Raw genomic sequence first — 21,136 nt, 5'->3', positions numbered from 1 at the left:
GTGATAAACGAAAAAAACATTGTTTCAAAACGTAACGTCATTTTTTAAAATTCAAAAAGTCGACGATAAACTTTCACAAAACACTTCGAAATACGTTTGTAATGCAACTTTAGGTATTAGTAAACGTTAATAAGCGATAAAATTCATCAGGAGGCGATGTAAAGATCATTAGCTGTCCGTCTGGAAAAATGTCCGGCTAGAAACTCAACGAAAATATCCGGTCCTAGACCGGATTAGATACGGTGTCCTGTATGTGTTTGACCAAGAAAAAACTCGAAGGGAAATGACAAGACTCTAGACACCCTGTGGAAGCTGTAGGTACTGCAACCTCAGTCAATTAATTGTGGTTCACGTTTATCAATGGGTTCAAGTAGCGCATGGATATATTTTCCCCATTTTCAGTGATCAGTTTTTCCTGTGCTTTTCGATGTAAATGCCGTTCTGGTAAAGCCACAGCAGTGATTTAACCAATTTTTTAAACGTCTGAGTGTTTTCTATCCACACAGACTAAGCAAATGCATATACTATATTCCTGGCATGAGTAGCAGGGCGCTGAAATGTTGCGCGATTTTTAACAGAATGTTCAAAAAAGTAGAGGGTCGACTGAAGAGGTTAACTCCTCTAGATTGTAAATTGAGTCGTCGCCAGCTGGTTATCAATAGAGATATCCATATCATTCTCCTGATCCTCCTCAACTGAGGCCACAGACCCTTGACTCCCTTCTACCACATCCCTCTCAACACTCCTCACTTGCAGCCCATCACTCATACCAGGCATCTCCTCCACTACCTGGGAGACTAGCCCCACCTGAACCCCCTCCTGTACCCCATTTATCATAGTGGGCATCTCCTCCACTATCTGGGAGATTAGCTCCACATGAACCCCCTCCTGTACGCCAGCACTGGGCACCTCCTCACCAGTCTGAGGAAATGGCTCTTCAGATCCATCCTGACCTTCTACAACAATATTTTTCTGCTGCATAACATTTCCCTCTAATACAAGTTGTAACTCTGTGCCCTCAACATGGACAACTTGTTCTTCAGCAACAGGTGCTTGTGGCTGCTCTACCACTGTCGGCCCACCTCTCCCTACATCAGTGGGCCCAGGCATTACGAGGACCACCTGCGCCCCTCCCTCTGTCTTCTCCATTTTCGGGCAAGCATGTTGCTTATGGTCAATACCCCCACACTCAAAACACTGTTGACTACCTGTACTAGCATACTAGAATAAGCCATATACAGTCTGTTGTCATACTTGACTTTAAATGATAACTCCAAAGTGTGCTACAGTGAGTCCAAAAACATAAACACCTGTTGCCGAAACGACATAACCTGTTTCAAAGCCGGGTGTTTGCAACCCAACAGGACAATCTTAATTGAACTTGCGAACTTCCCAAACCGCAATGAAGGATAAAAAAGTGGTATAACTTGAATAAACATTCCTTTAAGAAAGAAGTACGCCATGCTCAACCATACGATCTACAAGGCGCTATTCTTTAAGAAATGCCACCACCGCGTTATTAATCCGTGACGCATAAGCAACATGCGTCACGTTCTTCTCTCCTACGGCGACCAGAAACTCCTCCACAGTGACAGTAGCTTCAGTAACACACCTAAAGCCGTGCCGAAGTGGGGGCGAAGTCGGTTACATGTCAGTGTCATTGAGATTCATTGAAACATGCATTTCCTACCAGTTAGTACCAGGTACAGTAGTTACCACTTCGGTTGAATTACTTCAGTTCAGGGTAAGCACCCGAAATAATCCTTCTTACCACACATTTTCCTAGTAAATTCTATTTAAAAACCAGTTGAAACATGCCTGAAATGAAGTGTCACCAACACAGAACCGGTACTTATCAATTTGGTTGAATTATTTGAGGGAAAGTACCATTTTCTTTGCAAATACCAGCTGAAACAAGTCTGAAAAACAGCCAATCCTCTCTACCCTCTGAGCCTTTTCCAACTTCCCAGAGCACTATATAGGTAGCATTTAGCATATGGGCCCAGATGCATGTCGCATTGCAAACCAATTACAGGTCTAATGTGATTAGCCCTGCCACTATAACACTTCCCAGATTAGCCCCGCAGACACAGGATACGGGCGGCAGAAGCATGATGACAGCCACAGCTAGCATCCTGTCAGTTCTCACTTCCTTAACATTCAGCAGCTGGCCTGGGGAGCGCCGACTCACAAGGACCCGATTTATTTATTCACTTAAGTAACCACACACACACCACCAGCTACTGTGACTTCACCTATATTCTTGTGGGTGACACACATGCACACACAACACCCACGTGGGATGACAGTTACTGTCAGTTGTGTTTTCGTCATTCATATCGTCCCCACACTTGTCTTCTTATTTAGTCCACATTTGGATTCCTTAAACACTATTAATTTATATCAATGTCACTCAATTTGACCACTTAGCCTGGCATATTGACAGTCAGTGCTGTTTCAATTTTTTCCTGTGTCTTTTAGGCCTAAGATTAGGGATGGACTGTGTCTCTGTATGGGGAGGTGTAGGAGGAACTGACTCATGCCCTTTTCACAATAGCGTGCCGACCTGAACCATTCTGTTCTGGCTCAGATATACAGTATATATTTTTTTATGAATGTTCTTGCTTCTTCTCTACACCCACCATAGTTGTTGCAACTTTGCTGGAAAGGACAATGCCTGTACAATACCTTTCTGGTAGATGTGTAACCAGGCCACCACAATACTGCTGAATTTGACTCTACTCAGTAGTGTGAACAGTGTATCATATTGAAGCCGCATGGTTCCCTGACCATGAGATGGAACTCAAAGAGACAACATGGTTTGGTCTTGAAAGGTTTTTGTCAGTTGTGACATGGGGGTCGACTTGGAGCTCAATGGAAGTTTAGGGATTTCAGAGCCTACAAATCTCTCTCCGTCCTTCTCACTATCTCTCTCTTCATATTCCTCTCTCTCTCCTCAATCTTTCTCTCTTTTATTTTGAGCCAGGCTGGCTGCCTCACGCGGCCTGAATCAGTTCGAGAGAGTTGAGAGAGAGGGGCATTGACTGTGTGTTCCTGCCTGTCTCATTGCTTGCTGTGCTTCTGTTGGTGTTTCTAGGGCATGTGAAATTGCCACCCCAACACAAATCCCTCGCCGACTCACTAGTAGTAGTCCTTTTTTCCTTCCTGGTTTGTTTGTTTGTTTCGCTTCCTGTGAAAATTGTATACAATGAAATAGCTGAGGGTTCGCTTTGATTGTTGCTTTCTCACACTAGCTAATTTGCTTAGCATAGAAAGGCGGGACAAGTCACTTTTGTGACTCAGCTGTGAACAACTTTGCTAACCTTGAGTTAAGCTTCATAGTGGTCAGTAAACTATGTTATTTTCATGAATTCTGGGAAATAAAGGTCCATAGTTCAATGAGAGGTGCGATTTTAGATGCTGCTTGATGTCACGACAACAACAAACAGTCAAAACAGTTGTACTCACCTTTCACCTGAATGAAACTTTGAATGGAAGATTGAGTTATTTGCAGAACTTTGAGTTGAGCATGTCAGATTTTGCATTTTCTATTGGTTTCCCTTTGACCACACAGAGCAAACCCAACCACCGCATGCCCCTCACCGTTTCTCACCCAATCACATGAAGGAGTGGCGCACCAGGTTCCCAGCCCCCTCGACAGATAACATTCAAATGTTTCCCATTTAATTTTGAGGAAGTAGCATTCACACAGTCTGGCTTGTCAAAGCGGTCGATCTTATCAACGGTTTTCTCTGCGCGGCAGGCCCCACTTGTTGTGCAGTATGCTATTGGACAGTCGAAACCAATGTGGCTTTAATAGATACCCTGATCCTGCAATCTCCAAACACCTCTACCTCCAGACCTCTTCCAGCCACCTCGATTTCAATCGATTTCATCTCAGGGATATAAAAAGCCAATGTGATGTTAACCATCCACAGTCCCTGCATGATCAAAGTCTGCTTGGCTGTGTGTGTCTGAGGGGAAATTCTATTATAATATTAAGCCATGTCTCCATACTAGGCTATGATCCTCCCCTGTTGCTATAGATACATACTGGGACTCTACTGGGTAGTTAACCCCTTTGAGTTACTGGGACTTGAACCTAGAATGGTTGTGCTTTAACCAATTATAGTGTTGCTGTCATGGACTTTTATGTGGATTTAGCTTGATTCTGCCAGACTATAACTTTTGCAGTATAATAATTGCTATCCTGTATAATGTAAACTGCTGTACAGTTTACAGTACAATTCACATTTGATTGATTGATGCTACATTCAGTGTTGCATGAAGACTGCCATTGGCAATACTTTATGCTTACAAGTTGAAGTAGTATGAGTTTATTGATTCTAGCTCACAGATAAAATGGCAGAATATACATCATAATGAAATTGTGTGGAGAATAGCAAAAGAAAAAACTAACTTAAAATGTAATAATACATTTCCTAAAATAGAATACAAGACACTTAAAACATTGCAGGACATTTTTCACAATGGAAACTGAAATGTTAAATAGTGATTGTTAAACATTGTTTTTGGGGGGGAAAACATTTGAGTTATTATACAGTCTGACAGCAGTGCGTAGAGTGGCGGTTCGTACGGGCAGTGATACAGGACAGTTCGTGGCTGTTTCTTTGAAGCCTAGTCGAGTAGAGTGGCGGTTCGTACGGGCAGTGATACAGGACAGTTCGTGGCTGTTTCCTTGGAGCCTAGTCAGGTAGAGTGGCGGTTCGTACGGGCAGTGATACAGGACAGTTCGTGGCTGTTTCTTTGGAGCCTAGTCGAGTAGAGTGGCGGTTCGTACGGGCAGTGATACAGGACAGTTCGTGGCTGTTTCCTTGGAGCCTAGTCAGGTAGAGTGGCGGTTCGTACGGGCAGTGATACAGGACAGTTCGTGGCTGTTTCTTTGGAGCCTAGTCGAGAAGAGTGGCGGTTCGTACGGGCAGTGAAACATGACAGTTCGTGGCTGTTTCTTTGGAGCCTAGTCAGGTAGAGTGGCGGTTCGTACGGGCAGTGATACAGGACAGTTCGTGGCTGTTTCTTTGGAGCCTAGTCGAGAAGAGTTGCAGTTCGTACGGGCAGTGATACAGGACAGTTCGTGGCTGTATCTTTGGAGCCTAGTCGTGCAGTCGAACTAAATGACACAAAAAAAAATGTCATGATGTCACAGCTACCATATGATACAAGGTAACCTCAGTATCACAGTGTTTTTAAAATAAACGCAGGAAAATTATAGAAGGATTACCTGGGGGGAAATGTTATTTTACCTGACACGGAAATATTTTGGTTACGATTTATTTCCCTGTCAATTTATGTTGTTTTGATTGTTGTACTAGGACTGTACATTATTTTCATAATCTACTGATAAGATGGGACTGGAGAATGAGTGTTTTGCACGTCGGAGCAGTTTGCATGTAAATCATGCTGTGACAAGGCAATCAAGTCCTGAGAAGAATAAATACATTTCACACAGGGGGAAGAGTCCATTAAACTGTGACCCTGATAGTCCTGCAAAACACACAATCTCTCTCTCTCTCACACACACACACACACACACACACACACACACACAAACAGTGCAAAACAAGGCTGCCTGGAGTGACAGGTCTATCATTATGTCCTGTTGACTTCGTGATGGCCTCTGAATGAAACATGTCTCTTCAAGGTAGGAAAAGTCTGTGGGGACTTCACTGTGATGCCAGTGCTGCAGTGCTGTCAGCTGAGACAGCAGTGTGTGTGTGTGTGTGTACAGTTTCAAGACAGTGGCCAACAGCACGCCACATCAATTTAAAGCTTCCAGACATCCAAATATTTCCATATAAATGTTCAATGATGTGCTACATTCACATTGACCTTAATATTTACCTTATCTACTATAACCTACTGTACCAGCCATATACTATACTGTTATTACCATAGACAAAGGATGGTGGGCAAGAGTTCATCTTGCTAGCACATTACAGTCAATGACATTGGATGTATACAGCGTAAACTAATGTGTATGGATAAAAAGCTAATGACAAACAAACATGGCCAATCCGATTACAACCTTAACAACCCCAACCCACCAAATGAACACAAACAGAGCGAGAGCACATTATCCAAAATAAACCCTCTCTAAAAATAACTAAATTATGAATAGCATGATGAAATGTATTAGATTAATTGGAAACGGGCAGTAGTCTAGCTAACTGAGTCTTTCGTCTATTTTTGTTTCCGTACAATGAGGGTAAATTGTGGTCTATGGATGGGCTTTGAGAAACGCAGGACTATACACAAAGCCGCAAAGGTCCATTTGTCTAAAGCTCAGTGACAGGTCGTTATCATTACACTCCTTTCTGAGAATCTGTTCCAAATTGCACCCTATTCCCTATATAGTGCACTACTTTCTACCAGGGCCCATAGGGCTCTGGTAAAATGAAGTGTGCTATGTAGGAATAGGGTGCCATTGGGACGTAACCTCTGAGAGTCTAAATGAGATTTATAAAACGGGTTGTTTGGATCCTGGATGCTGATTGGACAAGCAGCCCATACAGCTGCGCTGTATTTGCCGTCACAGACACACTTTTGCCTGGTAAAGCCTGTTGCATGCCTCCCAGTCGAAGCAGTTCCCACATAGAGTACCAGTAAACATTTTGGACACACCTACTCGTTTTTTCTTTATTTTTACTATTTTCTACATTGTAGAAGACACATCAACACTATGAAATAACACAAATGGAATCATGTAGTAACCAAAAAGGTGTTAAACAAATCTAAATATATTTTATATTTTAGACTCTTCAAAGTAGCCACCCTTTGCCTTGATGACAGCTTTGCACACTCTTGGCATTCTCTCAACCAGCTTCACCTGGAATGTTTTTTCCAATAGTCTTAAAGGAGCTCCCAAATATGCTGAGCACTTGTTGGCTGCTTTTTCTTTACTCTGCAGTACACTCATCCCAACTGGGTTGAGGTCGGGTTATTGTGGAGGCCAGGTCATCTGATGCAGCACTCCAAAACAAAAACAAAAAAATTATAATCACTCTCCTTCTAGGTCAAATAGCCCTTACACAGCCTAGAGGTGTGTTGGGTCATTTTCATGTTGAAAAACAAATTATAGTCCCACTATCAAGCGCAAACCAGATGGAATGGCGTACCACTACGGAATGCTGTGGTAGCCATGCTGGTTAAGTGTGCCTTGAATTCTAAATAAATCACCAACAATGTCACCATCAAAGCACCCCCACACCATCGCACCTCCTCCTCCATGCTTCATGGTGGGATCCACACATGCAGAGATCATCCGTTCACCTACTCTGCGTCTCACAAAGACAAGGCTGTTGGAACCAAAAATCTCAAAATTGGATTCATCAGATCAAAGGACAAATGTCCACCTGTCTATTGTCCATTGCTCATGTTTCTTGGCCCAAGCAAGTCTCTTCTTATTGGTGTACTTTAGTAATGGTTTCTTTGCAGCAATTTAAACATGAAGGCCTGATTCATGCAGTCTCCTCTGAACAGTTGAGGTTAAGATGTATATTTTACTTTTATTTGGGCTGCAATTTCTGAGGCTTGTAACTCCAATGAACTTCTTCTCTGCAGCAGAGGTAGTTCATGAAGCTGGTTGAGAGAATGCCAAGAGTGTGCAAAGCTGTCATCGAGGCAAAGGGTGGCTACTTTTATGAATCTCAAATATAAAATAATACTTTTTGGTGTCTTTTTTTGTTATTTCATAGTTTTGATGTCTTCACTATTATTCTACAATGTAGAAAATAGTAAAAAATTAAGAAAAACCTGGAATTAATAGGTGTGTCAACCTTTGACTGGAACTGTACACTAAATTAAATTAAGAATTGACAATCATTCTGTCAAAACACATGCAATGTTAAGATTGATTTTTTGTTACGTTATTAAAACATTAAGATTTCAATTGATTAACTAATGATTCATCTATATTTTCAACATTAAACAACAGTGATGTCACTAAAAGGTTAAATGATGTAAAATGCATGGGAAACAAGAGTTAACCATATACGTCAATTTAAGTACCACAGACACACACACAGTAAGTGTGTGTGTCTGTGTGTGTGTGTGTTGTGCGTGTATGTGCACGTTTGTAATTGAGTGTTAATTGAGTAGCCACATCCACAGCTACTGTACTTCCTCATGTTGATCCAATAGAGAGGGGAGAGGCCACATGTGTCATAGGTAAATATGACAGGAAACGCACATGGTTATGGTGGATGATTGGACAGAGAGAGGAGAGGAAGGAGAGAGAGAGAGAGAGAAAGAGGGAGGGATAAATCATTGGTCAGTAGCCCGGAGCCAAAGTGAAATAAGCTGCAATTTGCTTAATAAAATTATGGACCACGTTGAACTACACAAAGGCAGGCGGTGGCTGGCTGGGGAGAGCATTCGCTTCAGGATCTCCTCTGCCCCTAACTTGCACACAGGGGCTAGCAGTGGTGTGTGAAGTGTGCACACATCCATTCTGACTTTGACACACACACACACTTGCACACTCCATTTCAGCCACCTCTCGCACTGAGGTGCAGGGTGTCATCTACGCACGCCACCTGTCAGCTTTAGAAAGAGTCTCCACCAAAAGCTTGTCCACCCATAACCCGGCGGAAAATACCCAGGGGTGGGAACTGAAAAGGGGCATGCACCACCAGGCTAAGGAAGAGGGGGACCCTCCAAAATTGCAAGGGGAGGAGGAGGGGGACTCGAACCCCACAGGCTCTACGGGAACCCAGTCTGCCTCCTCTCCCGAGACCAGTATGGAGGGGGAAACTCAGCTGGAGGAAGAGGGGACCCCTGCTCTGACCCCCTACACCAACAGTAGGCACGGGGGGTCCTGTCGCCCGGGGTGTCTACTAGTGGCCCTGATCTTGATGCTCATCTCTCTCCTCGGCAGCTGGGCGGTGGTCCACCTCACCCTGGGATCCCGCGGAACCACGCCCTTCAGGATCCAGGCCAGTTATGACCGGCCGATCGAGCAGGACGCCACTGCCACCATCGACCCGGGTTTCACCACTACCATCGAACCGGGCTTCACCACCAACTGCACAGTGGGTAAGTGAACATCTAAGCTAGCAATTGCTGTGTTGTGTGTCTGCACGCTACTGATTGTGCTGTGGAGTGGGTAGAAGTTGAGGCTAAAGACTGATCCAAGATCAAATATTTGGGTTCTACTAATAGTTCCTTATAGAGAAGGTTAGGATTTGGAGTTGTCTAATCTGGTCCTGGATATGTGGTTATATGGGCACTGTCTACCTCAAGTGGGTGCTGTACATCCACATCTATGTAGATAACATTTCTGATTCGCTCAAAAATTCTCATCTACTGTTCCCCCTACTTTATTTAAATCAAACAAAATGTTATTGGTCACATGTGCTGAATACAACAGGTGTAGACTCTACAGTGAAATGTTACTTATGAACCCATTCCCAACAGTGCAGATTTAAAAAGTTAGACACATATTTATAAACAAAAAAATGAAACAATAACACAATCAAAACAATAAATACATATTAATTAAAAGCTTACCAAAATGCCTGTCTTTGAAGGCATGTGAAGTATACATTTCATTATTCTGTAGCCTTGAATCGAGTGTCAAAGGTTCCTTGCTCACATCTTTACACTTCCTTTTTGTTCAATTTACTGTGTTCCAAGCACAATGCTCTCAGTGATGTATTGAAAATTACTAAATAAAATAACTGAATAAATAGCTTAAATGTAATATTTATGTAATATGAATGTTATATTTTATTATTTCATCTTATTATCATTATTTCATATTATTTGTCTTTGGATTGAAAAACTTAGTTAAATTAGCTAAATTAACTGTATTTGCTTCTGTGGAATTACAGTGAACTTTGGAAACAGTTGCTGCTTTCATAGCTAAAGCTTTGATGGCACAGCAATGGGTGTTTGAAAAGCCTTGCAAATGTTTTAAACTGGAGATTTTAACGGCTGCCGTTCTGGATGCTAACCCAATTACTGTATGTTGTGGAATTAAATGCACGGATGGCGTGCTACAGGGGGATAGTATCGCTCTATTTGAACCTTGAGAGGTCCTTAAATTAGGTTAATCCTGCTGATTCAATTTCCTCAAAGCTGGATGCAGAAAAGTAGGGACCCTTGCTTTGAGGTTTTGAGGAAGTGTACATTATTATAGAAATGTGGTATAAGATGTGGATTTCAAAAGAGTAACAAGTTGAGTTATAGTTTTCCACTTTGGGTTATTAGAACAGGCAAATCACTGTTACAGCAGCTGTTGTGTGTCAGTAAAAGTAGAGAAACAGAGTGTGGACAAATACTTGATGGGATGTCCGCACTAAATTGATATTCGCAAGTGACCAAGCGTCACCATGGAGCTTGACTGTTTAGGCACAGACTTTACACAAAAGTCAATTGAGAGAATGTCCCAAACTCTTAAGTTAACTATGTTTTTCAGAAATCTGTTTTGTGAGTTACTAGATAGAAGCTGCAAACAGAGTAGTCTGCAAGTACTAAACTTTAAGAACCATTGCACATCAAAGTGCAGACAACTTATCTTCTAACAAACAGTGACAGAAAAGTTTAGGAGGTAGTCACAACCTTCAGTTTGATACACAGTTTCCCCTTTAAACAGTTCTACTGCATCGCTCTGAGTCTTAACACCGACAAGAAGAGATAAAAGTTTACTGAGGAGAACTACGTATATATAGCCAAGAAACCATGGTCCTAGAAACATGTAAATCCAAACCCCTTTCAACTCTAGGTTTTTACAAATGTTCGAACACCCCAAACATTTTAACATTTTTTTTTTAGGATGAATGTCTCCCTTAAAAGGTCATTATTGTACTCCATGTCTTCTGTTTGAACCGAAAGGAAGGTACATTTAAATCTACCAGCCTTTATTGAAAGGGAACCATATCACTCTATGGAGAGGCTGAGACTGATTGTTCAAGCAGAATATTTCAGTGTTTTTAGTCCAGAAAATAAATACACTTCTTTGACTCTGAAGTCTTAAGGCTCCAATTTTCTGATTCAATTTGAGGTGCTTTAATAAAAAAAATTTTTTGAATCAGAGCAGTTCAATAATTCTGTCAGTAAATCTACTGATTTATAATGTTTGAAGTGATATTATTTCTGGCAGCTGTCTAATTGAGCCCAAAACTCACAGATGTTATCAAATGAAATGCACCGGACTGATCCATTGAGTTATCATGATTGAGTTATCAGAGACGCAAACATATTGAATGCTCACGCACATCGATGCAAGCAAATGTATTTTGGCTGTATTACTTCCTCATTTTCCACATGCAGCACTTTACATTTAATGCAAAAATCTATTTGATGATCCCAACACACACACATACACACACACACACACACACACACACAAAAGCAGGCACCCGCTCCACACATAAAACTCATCCCTACTATTTGCGTAACAGTGCCTCTCAGACCTCCAACAACAGAACAGAACAGAACAGATTGCTGTTGCTCATGCAAATCCAAGAATTAGACAAGACTCTAATTGTTCTCCTGTTGGGTAGCTCACAACGTCCCCATTCTGGGGCCAACAACACACGCACACTCTGTTCTTTCCTAAAACAGCACCTGGGTACATTTCAACAGTACACCCATCCACCTCTGCATGTCTCTCCAAGCTAAACCTTAATCCGTCGCACCAGCTCTCCACAACAGCTATCAGCTGATCAACAATGGAGGAGAACTGTGCGCAGTGTACTGCTCGTCCCTCGAGCACCTGCCGCTAGGCCTGGCTCGAATTACCTGCCTCTGCTGTGTGTTTGATAAGGCCCACTCTCAAACTCAAATCCCTTATGGGGATTGCTTATTTGCCTTATTTGTTCCAGTCTCTGCTTCCGTAATGAGTTAATTGGGACTATTAATGATCGGTATTGTGAAGCTTCGGGGGGGGGGGGGGTCATACTCCCTCTCCGGCACATGAGGTTGTCAGGCTGCTCATTATTACGCACACCTGTCACCATCGTTACGCGCATCAATGCCTCATCAGACTCACCTGGACTCAATCACCTGCCTGATTACCTTCCCTATATATGTCACTCCCTTTGGTTCTTTCCCGAGGTGTTATTGACTCTTTGTTTTTAATGTCTGTACACTACTCGTGTTTCTTGTTTTGTCCATGTTAGTTTATTTACCAAATTATTCACGCCCTGTATATGCTTCCCAAATCCCAGCGTATGCGTTTTGTAGTACGTTGGGGTTAAGAGTTGCACACCAGAACTTGTATTTGTGTCTCATTCTCGGTGTGTAGGCCATGATAAGTACAATATTTGATCAACGGAATTCATGTAAATTGAACATGTAGTTCACGGCAGTCTTTTGAGTTTGTGACCGTGCCTCAGATCAAATGTTGCAATTTGAGAGAACCCGCAAATGCTAAGATCTACAGATAGTTCTTAAATCTGACACGCTCCTTCCTTTTGTGGCATCTTCCCTGCACAGCGATTACTGAAGCCGTGGCTTGGTGAGATATTCGTCAGCTAACAGCCACACAGGCCAAATTAATCAAGCAATGTGTCCTTAAGCTTTTTTCATCCTGCAACGCTAATGAACTCATCTGCCAAGGGGCCAAAAAGTGATTCCCATGCATTACCCAAAAGCAACTTGAGTGCTGACGCATCTATCGCTTAGGCTCATTGTTCCCTTTGACAAGTCGAAATGTCTCCGGCATATCACCGGTGACATGTCTGTATTTCGCACCGGCTGTTGTATTGGCATACAGATGAGCTTGTTATTCAGGAGAATCGCAGCCGTCCGCACTCTCCCAGTTTGTCTCACACAAAAGAAACAGGAGTGTTAGCGAAATAAAGGACTGGCACATGAGTTCATTAACAGATCGTGTCAATAATAAATGTGTTTCAGTTTCTGTCTGTCTGTGCCATAGTAAAGCACAGGGGCATATGACAATAACCCTTGCTTATGAACACTGGATCATCACTTGTCATACCATATGTTAAGTCCTGTTTACACTCCTGTTTATACACTTCTAGTTTGTTTCGCTTTGCAGATATTTCTAACATATTGTCACCAATGGATAAGTACACCAGATAAGGCAACAGCAAGTCCCTTCAGGGGACTTGAACCTCTAACCTCCTCTACCCTGGCCCATTTCCCTAACCATTACAACATGCTGCTGCAGGCCTCTAATGGGGCGTTACTGCAAGTATATACTCAGTGATTTGCTACACAATGGCGGGAGGGTTTCACCTTACCCATCAATCACTTCTATTCTGGGGAGCCAGGGAAGTGAAATGAGTTAGGTGGTGGAGTGGATAGAGTGTCGGGTATAGGGATGGATGGATGGAAGCATTTAAATGTAGAAAATAGTAAACATATATAAAAACCCTTCAATTAGTAGGTGTGTCTAAACTTTTGATTGGTACTGTATATTATTTTAAATATATATATTTTTTAGAGATACAGTAATAATAAAAAATGTATTCACATGACACCAATAAGATGGCATTGGCGGTTCTAGTGTTCAAATCAAATGTATTTATATAGCCCTTCGTACATCAGCTGATATCTCAAAGTGCTATACAGAAACCCAGCCTAAAACCCCAAACAGCAAGCAATATAGGTGTAGAAGCACAGTGGCTAGGAAAAACTCCCTAGAAAGGCCAAAACCTAGGAAGAAACCTAGAGAGGAACCAGGCTATGAGGGTTGGCCAGTCCTCTTCTGGCTGTGCCGGGTGGAGATTATAACAGAACATGGCCAAGATGTTCAAATGTTCATAAATGACCAGCATGGTCCAATAATAATAAGGCAGAACAGTTGAAACTGGAGCAGCAGCACGGCCAGGTGGACTGGGGACAGCAAGAAGTCATCATGTCAGGTAGTCCTGATGCATGGTCCTAGGGCTCAGGTCCTCCGAGAGAGAGAAAGAAAGAGAGAAAGAGAGAATTAGAGAGAGCACACTTAAATTCACACAGGACACCGAATAGGACAGGAGAAGTACTCCAGATATAACAAACTTACCCTAGCCCCCCGACAGATAAACTACTGCAGCATAAATACTGGAGGCTGAGACAGGAGGCATCCTATTGTTAAACTCTATCAATTATCAGTTTTTTTCACAATGCTAGCATCTTGGTGAATTGATCTGGAATCAAAGTCAACGGTCTATTGTACAAAAAAAACTGCACATGAATTACCTAAGAATGATGGACACAGAATAGGTATGTATCCACTTGCTGAGATCGAGTACAGAAATAGAATGCGTCCCAAATGGTACACTATTCCCTACATAGTGCACTGCTTTTGACCAGGGGCCAAAACGCTCTGGTCAAATGTAGTGCACTATATAGGGAATAGGATGCCATATGGGAAACGAGCATAGATGAGAATGAGACAAAATAAATGAGTGGTAGGAACGGAATTTAAAGACCCAATTGCAATCTAATAAGGATGATTGGCGATGGTTGGCGTAATTGAGATTTTATTGTCTCTCATGCCAATCAGCCTAGTAAATGTTAGGCCCAATGGCCAGCTAGTGAAACACTCATGAATCAATAAATGCATTGGGTTTGTAGATATGGCCTCATCCAAGTGGAATGAATATAGTGATCAAGGGACCTGAAAAAAATCACAATGCATGACATGGGTATTGGTAAATGGAAGTAGTAAGAGGCAAACACAATGTAGCACACATAAACAATTCCAGTGTGTGTGTGTGTGTGTGTGTGTGTGTGTGTGTGTGTGTGTGTGTACTCCTGCAAATGTAACATACGTACATTTATGCATGTTAAAGCGTTTTGTGCTTTTTTTAGAATTAAGATGTATCTCACCCCACTGAATTTTTTTTTTTACTTACAAAACACTTTAATAGCATGAATTAGTGATGTTTTGCTTTTAATCTCACTTATCCTCAACTTGCTAAAATATCCACCCTGTCTATATCTCGCGGCTCTCAGCCTCATCTCCTCTTCTATCCCTCTGTTCTCCACCCTTAGGCCCTTCCAAAAACAACTTGTGAGAAATGTCCCTCTCTTTACCAATACAAACCATATCCGTATTACAAACCCACCCTCTCAGATGCAACCATAGCTGCGGGTCTTATTTGATGATATTGAGGAGGTCTTCAATTGCCCTGGGCTAGTTGGGTGAAATGTTAATATAACGACGGATGCCAAATACAGCCGACATCTGGATCAGCCTAGTCTCCTGTGAGAGTAGAACATAGATTTTGAATGGAGATTGAAATCATTGATGTTGATTGAACGACCTCAACGTTTTGTTTTGCTGTTTTCTTGAGGTGGTAGAACTCGGCCTACACTTAAATGATCTGAACTTCTGAGGTGTCGTTAAAACCTATATGATAACATGGTGATAACATACATGATGTTCATTAGTGTGATTACAGTGTCGGTACATAGATTTGTAAAAAAAACTACTTTCCTGTATGTCTTATGGCTTTGCAACAGAAAACAACTAATAATTACATGTCACATGCACTCAAAATATACACAAAGAGGTCACGTTAAGTGGCTTGTTCATAATAGTATTTCATGAGCTCATAATACGGAATTCAAGTGCGGTGTTAATTTGATAACTTTGCTTTGGTGAATGACTATAAACCCTGCAAATCAGTAGACTAGATAGTAGCTCCACCCCCAAATGCCGCCATACTTTAAAATCACTCCACGTGTGATGATTTTCATTTGAAAGGGAGCTGGGAGCATCGCTAGCTCCTCTGTGACCCAACAGAGAAAACAACTGTACATCAAGGACAGGGGACCACCAATGTATCAAAGCTGACTCAGTGTAGCACATGGCTTTACAAAAAGACACACTCCCACCACTCTGTGGTGCTTTAATGTACCTTGCCACTCTATACATGTTGGTAGCTTCATTTTGTTGTTGTTGCTATACCCTCACTCTCCCAGAGGGCTAGGCGTGTCCACGTTAGTAGTGAGTCTCACCTCGAAGGCTTCAAAGAAGGTGAGAAAAGAAAAGTAAACATGTCTCTTTGCACTGTGTCTGCAAGACACTTAGTATGTCTCTTTCAAATGTATTTCTGGCCAAGGCATCCATCTGACATGTGACGTATGTAATGAATAGGATATATGGAGGACAAAAGTCAACAAGGTAAACCAAAAAATGTGTACAATCAAAATGTGCAGGGACATGTCAATTTAATGATAAATATTTTATTCAGTTGATTGAAAATGCACCATTGCATATTACATCATTCCTACTATTATTTTCTCTTACTTGAATGAAGTTGTTTATTGGGCAAAATACTTCAGATACTTAACATTGCTAGCAGTTCATTATTGTACTAATTAATTCCATTGTAATCTTGTTTATTTTACATATAACTAAGTAAACAGTCATCATTTCAATCCATGAATATAATTTCTGAGACACACTTTACACAAAAGTTTGTCAAAATGAAACGAAGATGCTTCTTTCCATGTATTTTCCATTTTGTCACATTGGTCTCCACACTCGCAATGCACCCGGCATAGATCCCCCTTCTCCTCCTACTGAGTGGCTTCCTCTGACAGAGATGGATCGTGATTGGGCTGTACTCTGACCAATAGAGCATGGCTCTGGGCAGTTAATTGAATTCTTGAGCGAATGCCTCCTGTCCTGTTCACTGTCCAGAGGGAGCGTCAGGGGCATCCATCTTAGGATTCCGCCGACTGTAAATCTCCATGAATATCTCCCCATTCTGCCACCAGAGATTTGTGTGAGTGAAGTGCTCACCCTTGTGTGACCCCTGAGAAGCCCCCAGATTCTCCTGGGTGAGAGTGGAGAGCCCAGTATGAAAACAAAGCAGTCGTGTAGTGGTAGTGCTTAATTTAACTGTCCTGATTTAGTAGGTATTTGCTAGTCTTTATAGGGAAACATTGTGGTACAAATGTGTACTTTCTGGTACATTCAACACAATTGGTAACTACCGGGTATCAAATGGAAAGTCCACTATTGAAACAAGGCAGTGGTGTGTTGGTAATCAGAGCCATAATATAGACTACAGTATATGTGGCTCTGGTTGTAGTTCTCAGTTTTATTGTCCTGTTTCAGCAGGTGTTTGCCTACTGTTTTACAGGGAAATGGTGTGGTACGAATGGGTACTTTCTGGTCGTTCTTTCAACAGAATTGGTCACTACATAGTACAAAGTGCTTGTTTCCATAAATCCCAAAGAAAACCTACTATTAAATAATTATTGGATTATTACTATGTTACCATGAAAATATTAAGTACAATACCAGATAATAGGAGACTGTAAATTAAACCGTAACCATTGTCTATTTTGGCAATAAGAGTTGTTGGATAATGGGTTAAAACAGGGAAATAGATGACTTGGATGGGAAAGAATAAGAAAATAATTCAAATAGTTTAGCGATATATTAAGGCAAACAATATATTACGTAGGGAAATGTATATGGAATTACAACCGCACAAGAAAATAAATGGTCCAGTTCTGTTCGTAATATACAAGCAACTCTGGAGTACTTCTACTCATTGACTCACGCAAATGTTTTAAAGTACATTTAATGACAAACACAATTAGGGAAGTCCAAAGCATTATTATTGGTGTAATGTTGTTTGTATAATCAGCAGGGATAGTAAGGAAGATAACTAAGGTACCTTATTAGAGGCTTGTTAAAGAACAAACGTCATCCCTAGAGTACAAGCTAGACTTGATGGAGTTGTGTACAGAAAACTTTTCAATAGATTCTCCAGATGTCGGTCCCGACAATAATTGTGATTAGAGGTGACTCACCCTCTCATGCCAAATTAGAAAAACAGAAATGCACATTCACATCTGCCATAGACTTGTTTATGGCTTATGCTTCAATAGACTAACTTAATCAGTCATTATTCAAATCACTGTTAAATTCTTAACCCAGCCACAGTGAAAGTTGAATTCAAATGAGGTCTCGGAACTTCTTGTTTTTACGTGATCTTGCAATCAAAATATTTCCCCCAGATGTACTTACCGGCCTGATCTCAATCTGTCTCTTTTAATTTGTCATACTGAGCATGTCACATGTAAATCTTTTGGCAAATGTGGGTTGGTTGGCTGTTCTGTATGTTGGTGGTGCATCCATACTGACTTAGAGGCTGTCCTAATATGGACACCTTATACCCATATTGGTATCATCAGTGTATTATTCCAAGTTGTTTAGAGTAGGTTCAAATGACCATGATGTTAATAATATATTACATTTATCTTAATAGGGCACCAGTAAGGTCCAAGCCGACATGCCTGACTAACATTCTTGACACAATATGATAGTAATAGAGTTTAATATTGTTGTTCATTACTTAGCTGTTGGTTATTTTGGCACTTTTCAAAGAGCAAAAACTGCTCCCCACTGACACTAACTTCATCAAACCTATCAAAGACAAATTCTTATCATCATTCTTCTTGACAGCTTGATGATGGCTACAGAAATCATAAGGGGGAGAAAGAAGCTCTAGGCTACTAGTATTCCATCATTTCTTGTCTCGCAGTTTATTTTCACAGTGCATCATCACTTTAACAGAGCCAGACAATCAGCATTTCATAACAGAGCCGAGCTATCACCATTCCTTATCGGCACACATATTTTCCCCTTGTGGCTTCTGTATAATATACCAGTAAGAAATAAGAAATCAAATGGCAGGACCGAAACAGTGGCTTCCTGATTCTGGGCGGTGATACGGGAAATGTCATTATAAGGTGAAACTTGTTTGTGACCTGTGAAATCTTTCTAGACCTTGAGACGGTATGAGAAAGAGTGATTCATATCCTGTTTTCATATTGTACGGTGGCCCTAGGGGGCAAACCAGCCTTAATATTGTTAGAGTATTTATATTAAAGTTGTATTGTCACGTGCACAAGTACATTGAAATGCTTTTCATTTGCCAGCTCTTTCCCAACAATGCAGTAAGCAATACCAGTAGTAAAAATATGATACTATAAAATAAAGTGGAGTTTAACAAAAACACAGGAAATAGAAATAAGAAGAACAGAAGGAAGTAAGTTATATAAAGGGTCAGTTCCAGAGTCAGTACCATTACCATATTTACAATGTGAAGGGATACTGAAATGGTAGGGGTAGATATGTATAGAGGTAAGGTGACTAGGCATCAGGATACACTATATATATAAAAATAAGTATGTGGACACCCTTTCAAATGAGTGGATTATGCTGTTTCATCCACACACGTTGCTGACAGATATATACAATTGAGCACCCTGCCATCCAATCTCCATAGACAAACATTGGCAGTAGAATGGCCTCACGGAAGAACTCAGTGACATAGAATGCCACCTTTCCAAGAAGTCAGTTTGTCAAATTTCTGCCCTGCTAGATCTGCCCCGATCAACGGTTAATGTGAAGTGGAAACGTCTAGGAGCAACAAAGGCTCAGCTGCGAAGTCGTAGGCAACACAAGCTCACAGAACAGGCCCACTGAGTGCTGAAGCACGTAGCGCATAACAATCGTCTGTCCTCGGTTACAACACTCAGCACAAGAACTGTTCAACGGAAGCTTCATGAAATGGGTTTCCATGGCTGAGTATCCTCGCACAAGCCTAAGATCACCATGCGCAATGCCAAGTGTTGGCTGGAGTGGTGTAAAGCTTGCTGACATTGGTCTCTAGAGCAGTGGAAACACCTTCTCTGGAGTGATGAGTCGCGCTTCACCATCTGACATTCCGACGGACGAATCTTGGTTTGGCGGATACCAGGAGAACGCTACCTGCCCCAATGCATAGTGCCAACTGTAAAGTTTGGCGGAGGAGGAATAATAGTCTGGGGCAGTTTTTCATGGTTTGGGCTAGACCCCTTAGTTCCACTGAATGGAAATCTTAATCCCCTCAGCAATGTTCCAACATCTAGTGGAAAACCTTCCCAGAAGAGTGGAAGCTGTTATAGCAGCAAATGGGGGACCAACACCATATTAATGCCCATGATTTTGGAATGAGATGTTCGATGAGTGTCCACATACTTTTGATCATGACGTGAATATTAGTATGGGCATTTTCAGCCCTTTCCTAGGTAGATTATTGGAGATATACATCATGTGGAAAAGGTATGAGAGAGCCAAGCCAATGAACACATAGGCCTGGCTCTCTCATCCATTCCAGGCTTTTGGGAGGGAAGGTGGACAATGTCCCCAAATGCTCTGGTAGCTTTCATAGCTGGGATAAGTTCTTTCCTCTTCTTGCGCATAGCTTTAAAATAGTCCTCGTTTAAGATAATGTATGTTCCTCTCAAGTTCTTGGCTCTTTCCAGAACAGGTACCTTGTCCTTGAACCTCAGCAATTTGACCACCATCGACCTGGGACTGTCACCTGGGCCGGTAGTGGGTTTTCCAGTCCTGTGGGCGCGCTCCACCTCAATCTTCCTGTGGTCCATCTTCAGTTCCTCCGAGATCATTTCCCTGACTTTGTCCTAAGACTCTGTCCAGGTCTCATGTGGAGATTCTGCAATTCCATCCACAAGATGGAGTGGGACAATATTCCACAGACCACAATCAACAGCCTGATCAATTCTATATGAAGGAGATGTGTGGCGCTGCAAATGGTGGTCACCAGATACTGACTAGTTTTCTGATCTACCTTTTTTTTAAGGTATCTGTGAGCATCTGTATTTCCAGTCATGTGAAGTCCATAAATTACTGCCAAATGTATGTACACTGCTCAAAGAAATCAAGGGAACACTTAAACAACACAATGTAACTCCAAGTCAATCACACTTCTATGAAATCAAACTGTCCACTTAGGAAGCAACACTGATTGACAATACATTTCACATGCTGTTGTGCAAATGGAATAGACAACAGGTGGAAATGATAGGCAATTAGCAAGACACCCCCAATAAAGGAGTGGTTCTGCAGGTGGTGACCACAGACCACTTCTCAGTTCCTATGCTTCCTGACTGATGTTTTGGTCACTTTTGAATGCTGGGGGTGCTTTCACTCTAGTGGTAGCATGAGACGGAGTCTACAACCCACACAAGGGGCTCAGGTAGTGCAGCTCATCCAGGATGACACATCAATGCGAGCTGTGGCAAGAAGGTTTGCTGTGTCTGTCAGCGTAATGTCCAGAGCATGGAGGCGCCACCAGGAGACAGGCCAGTACGTCAGGAGACGTGGAGGAGGCCGTAGGAGGGCAAC

General features: G+C 41.8%; 1 protein-coding gene across 1 annotated transcript in view; it reads left to right on the top strand.

Annotated features, from left to right (window-relative positions):
* alk (ALK receptor tyrosine kinase) overlaps positions 1–21,136 on the top strand; it is a 768,505-nt gene that overhangs the window by 607,977 nt on the left and 139,392 nt on the right. Inside the window, exon 5 of the mRNA XM_029621021.2 lies at positions 8,897–9,054. Coding sequence (XP_029476881.2) covers positions 8,897–9,054 — 158 coding nt within the window. The remainder of the gene's footprint in view (positions 1–8,896; positions 9,055–21,136) is intronic.

This window comes from Oncorhynchus nerka, linkage group LG28, assembly GCF_034236695.1.
Source record: "Oncorhynchus nerka isolate Pitt River linkage group LG28, Oner_Uvic_2.0, whole genome shotgun sequence".
Lineage (NCBI taxonomy): Eukaryota > Metazoa > Chordata > Actinopteri > Salmoniformes > Salmonidae > Oncorhynchus > Oncorhynchus nerka.
The sequence above is the reverse complement of the archived record's forward strand: the minus strand, read 5'-3'. Positions and strand labels throughout refer to the sequence as shown.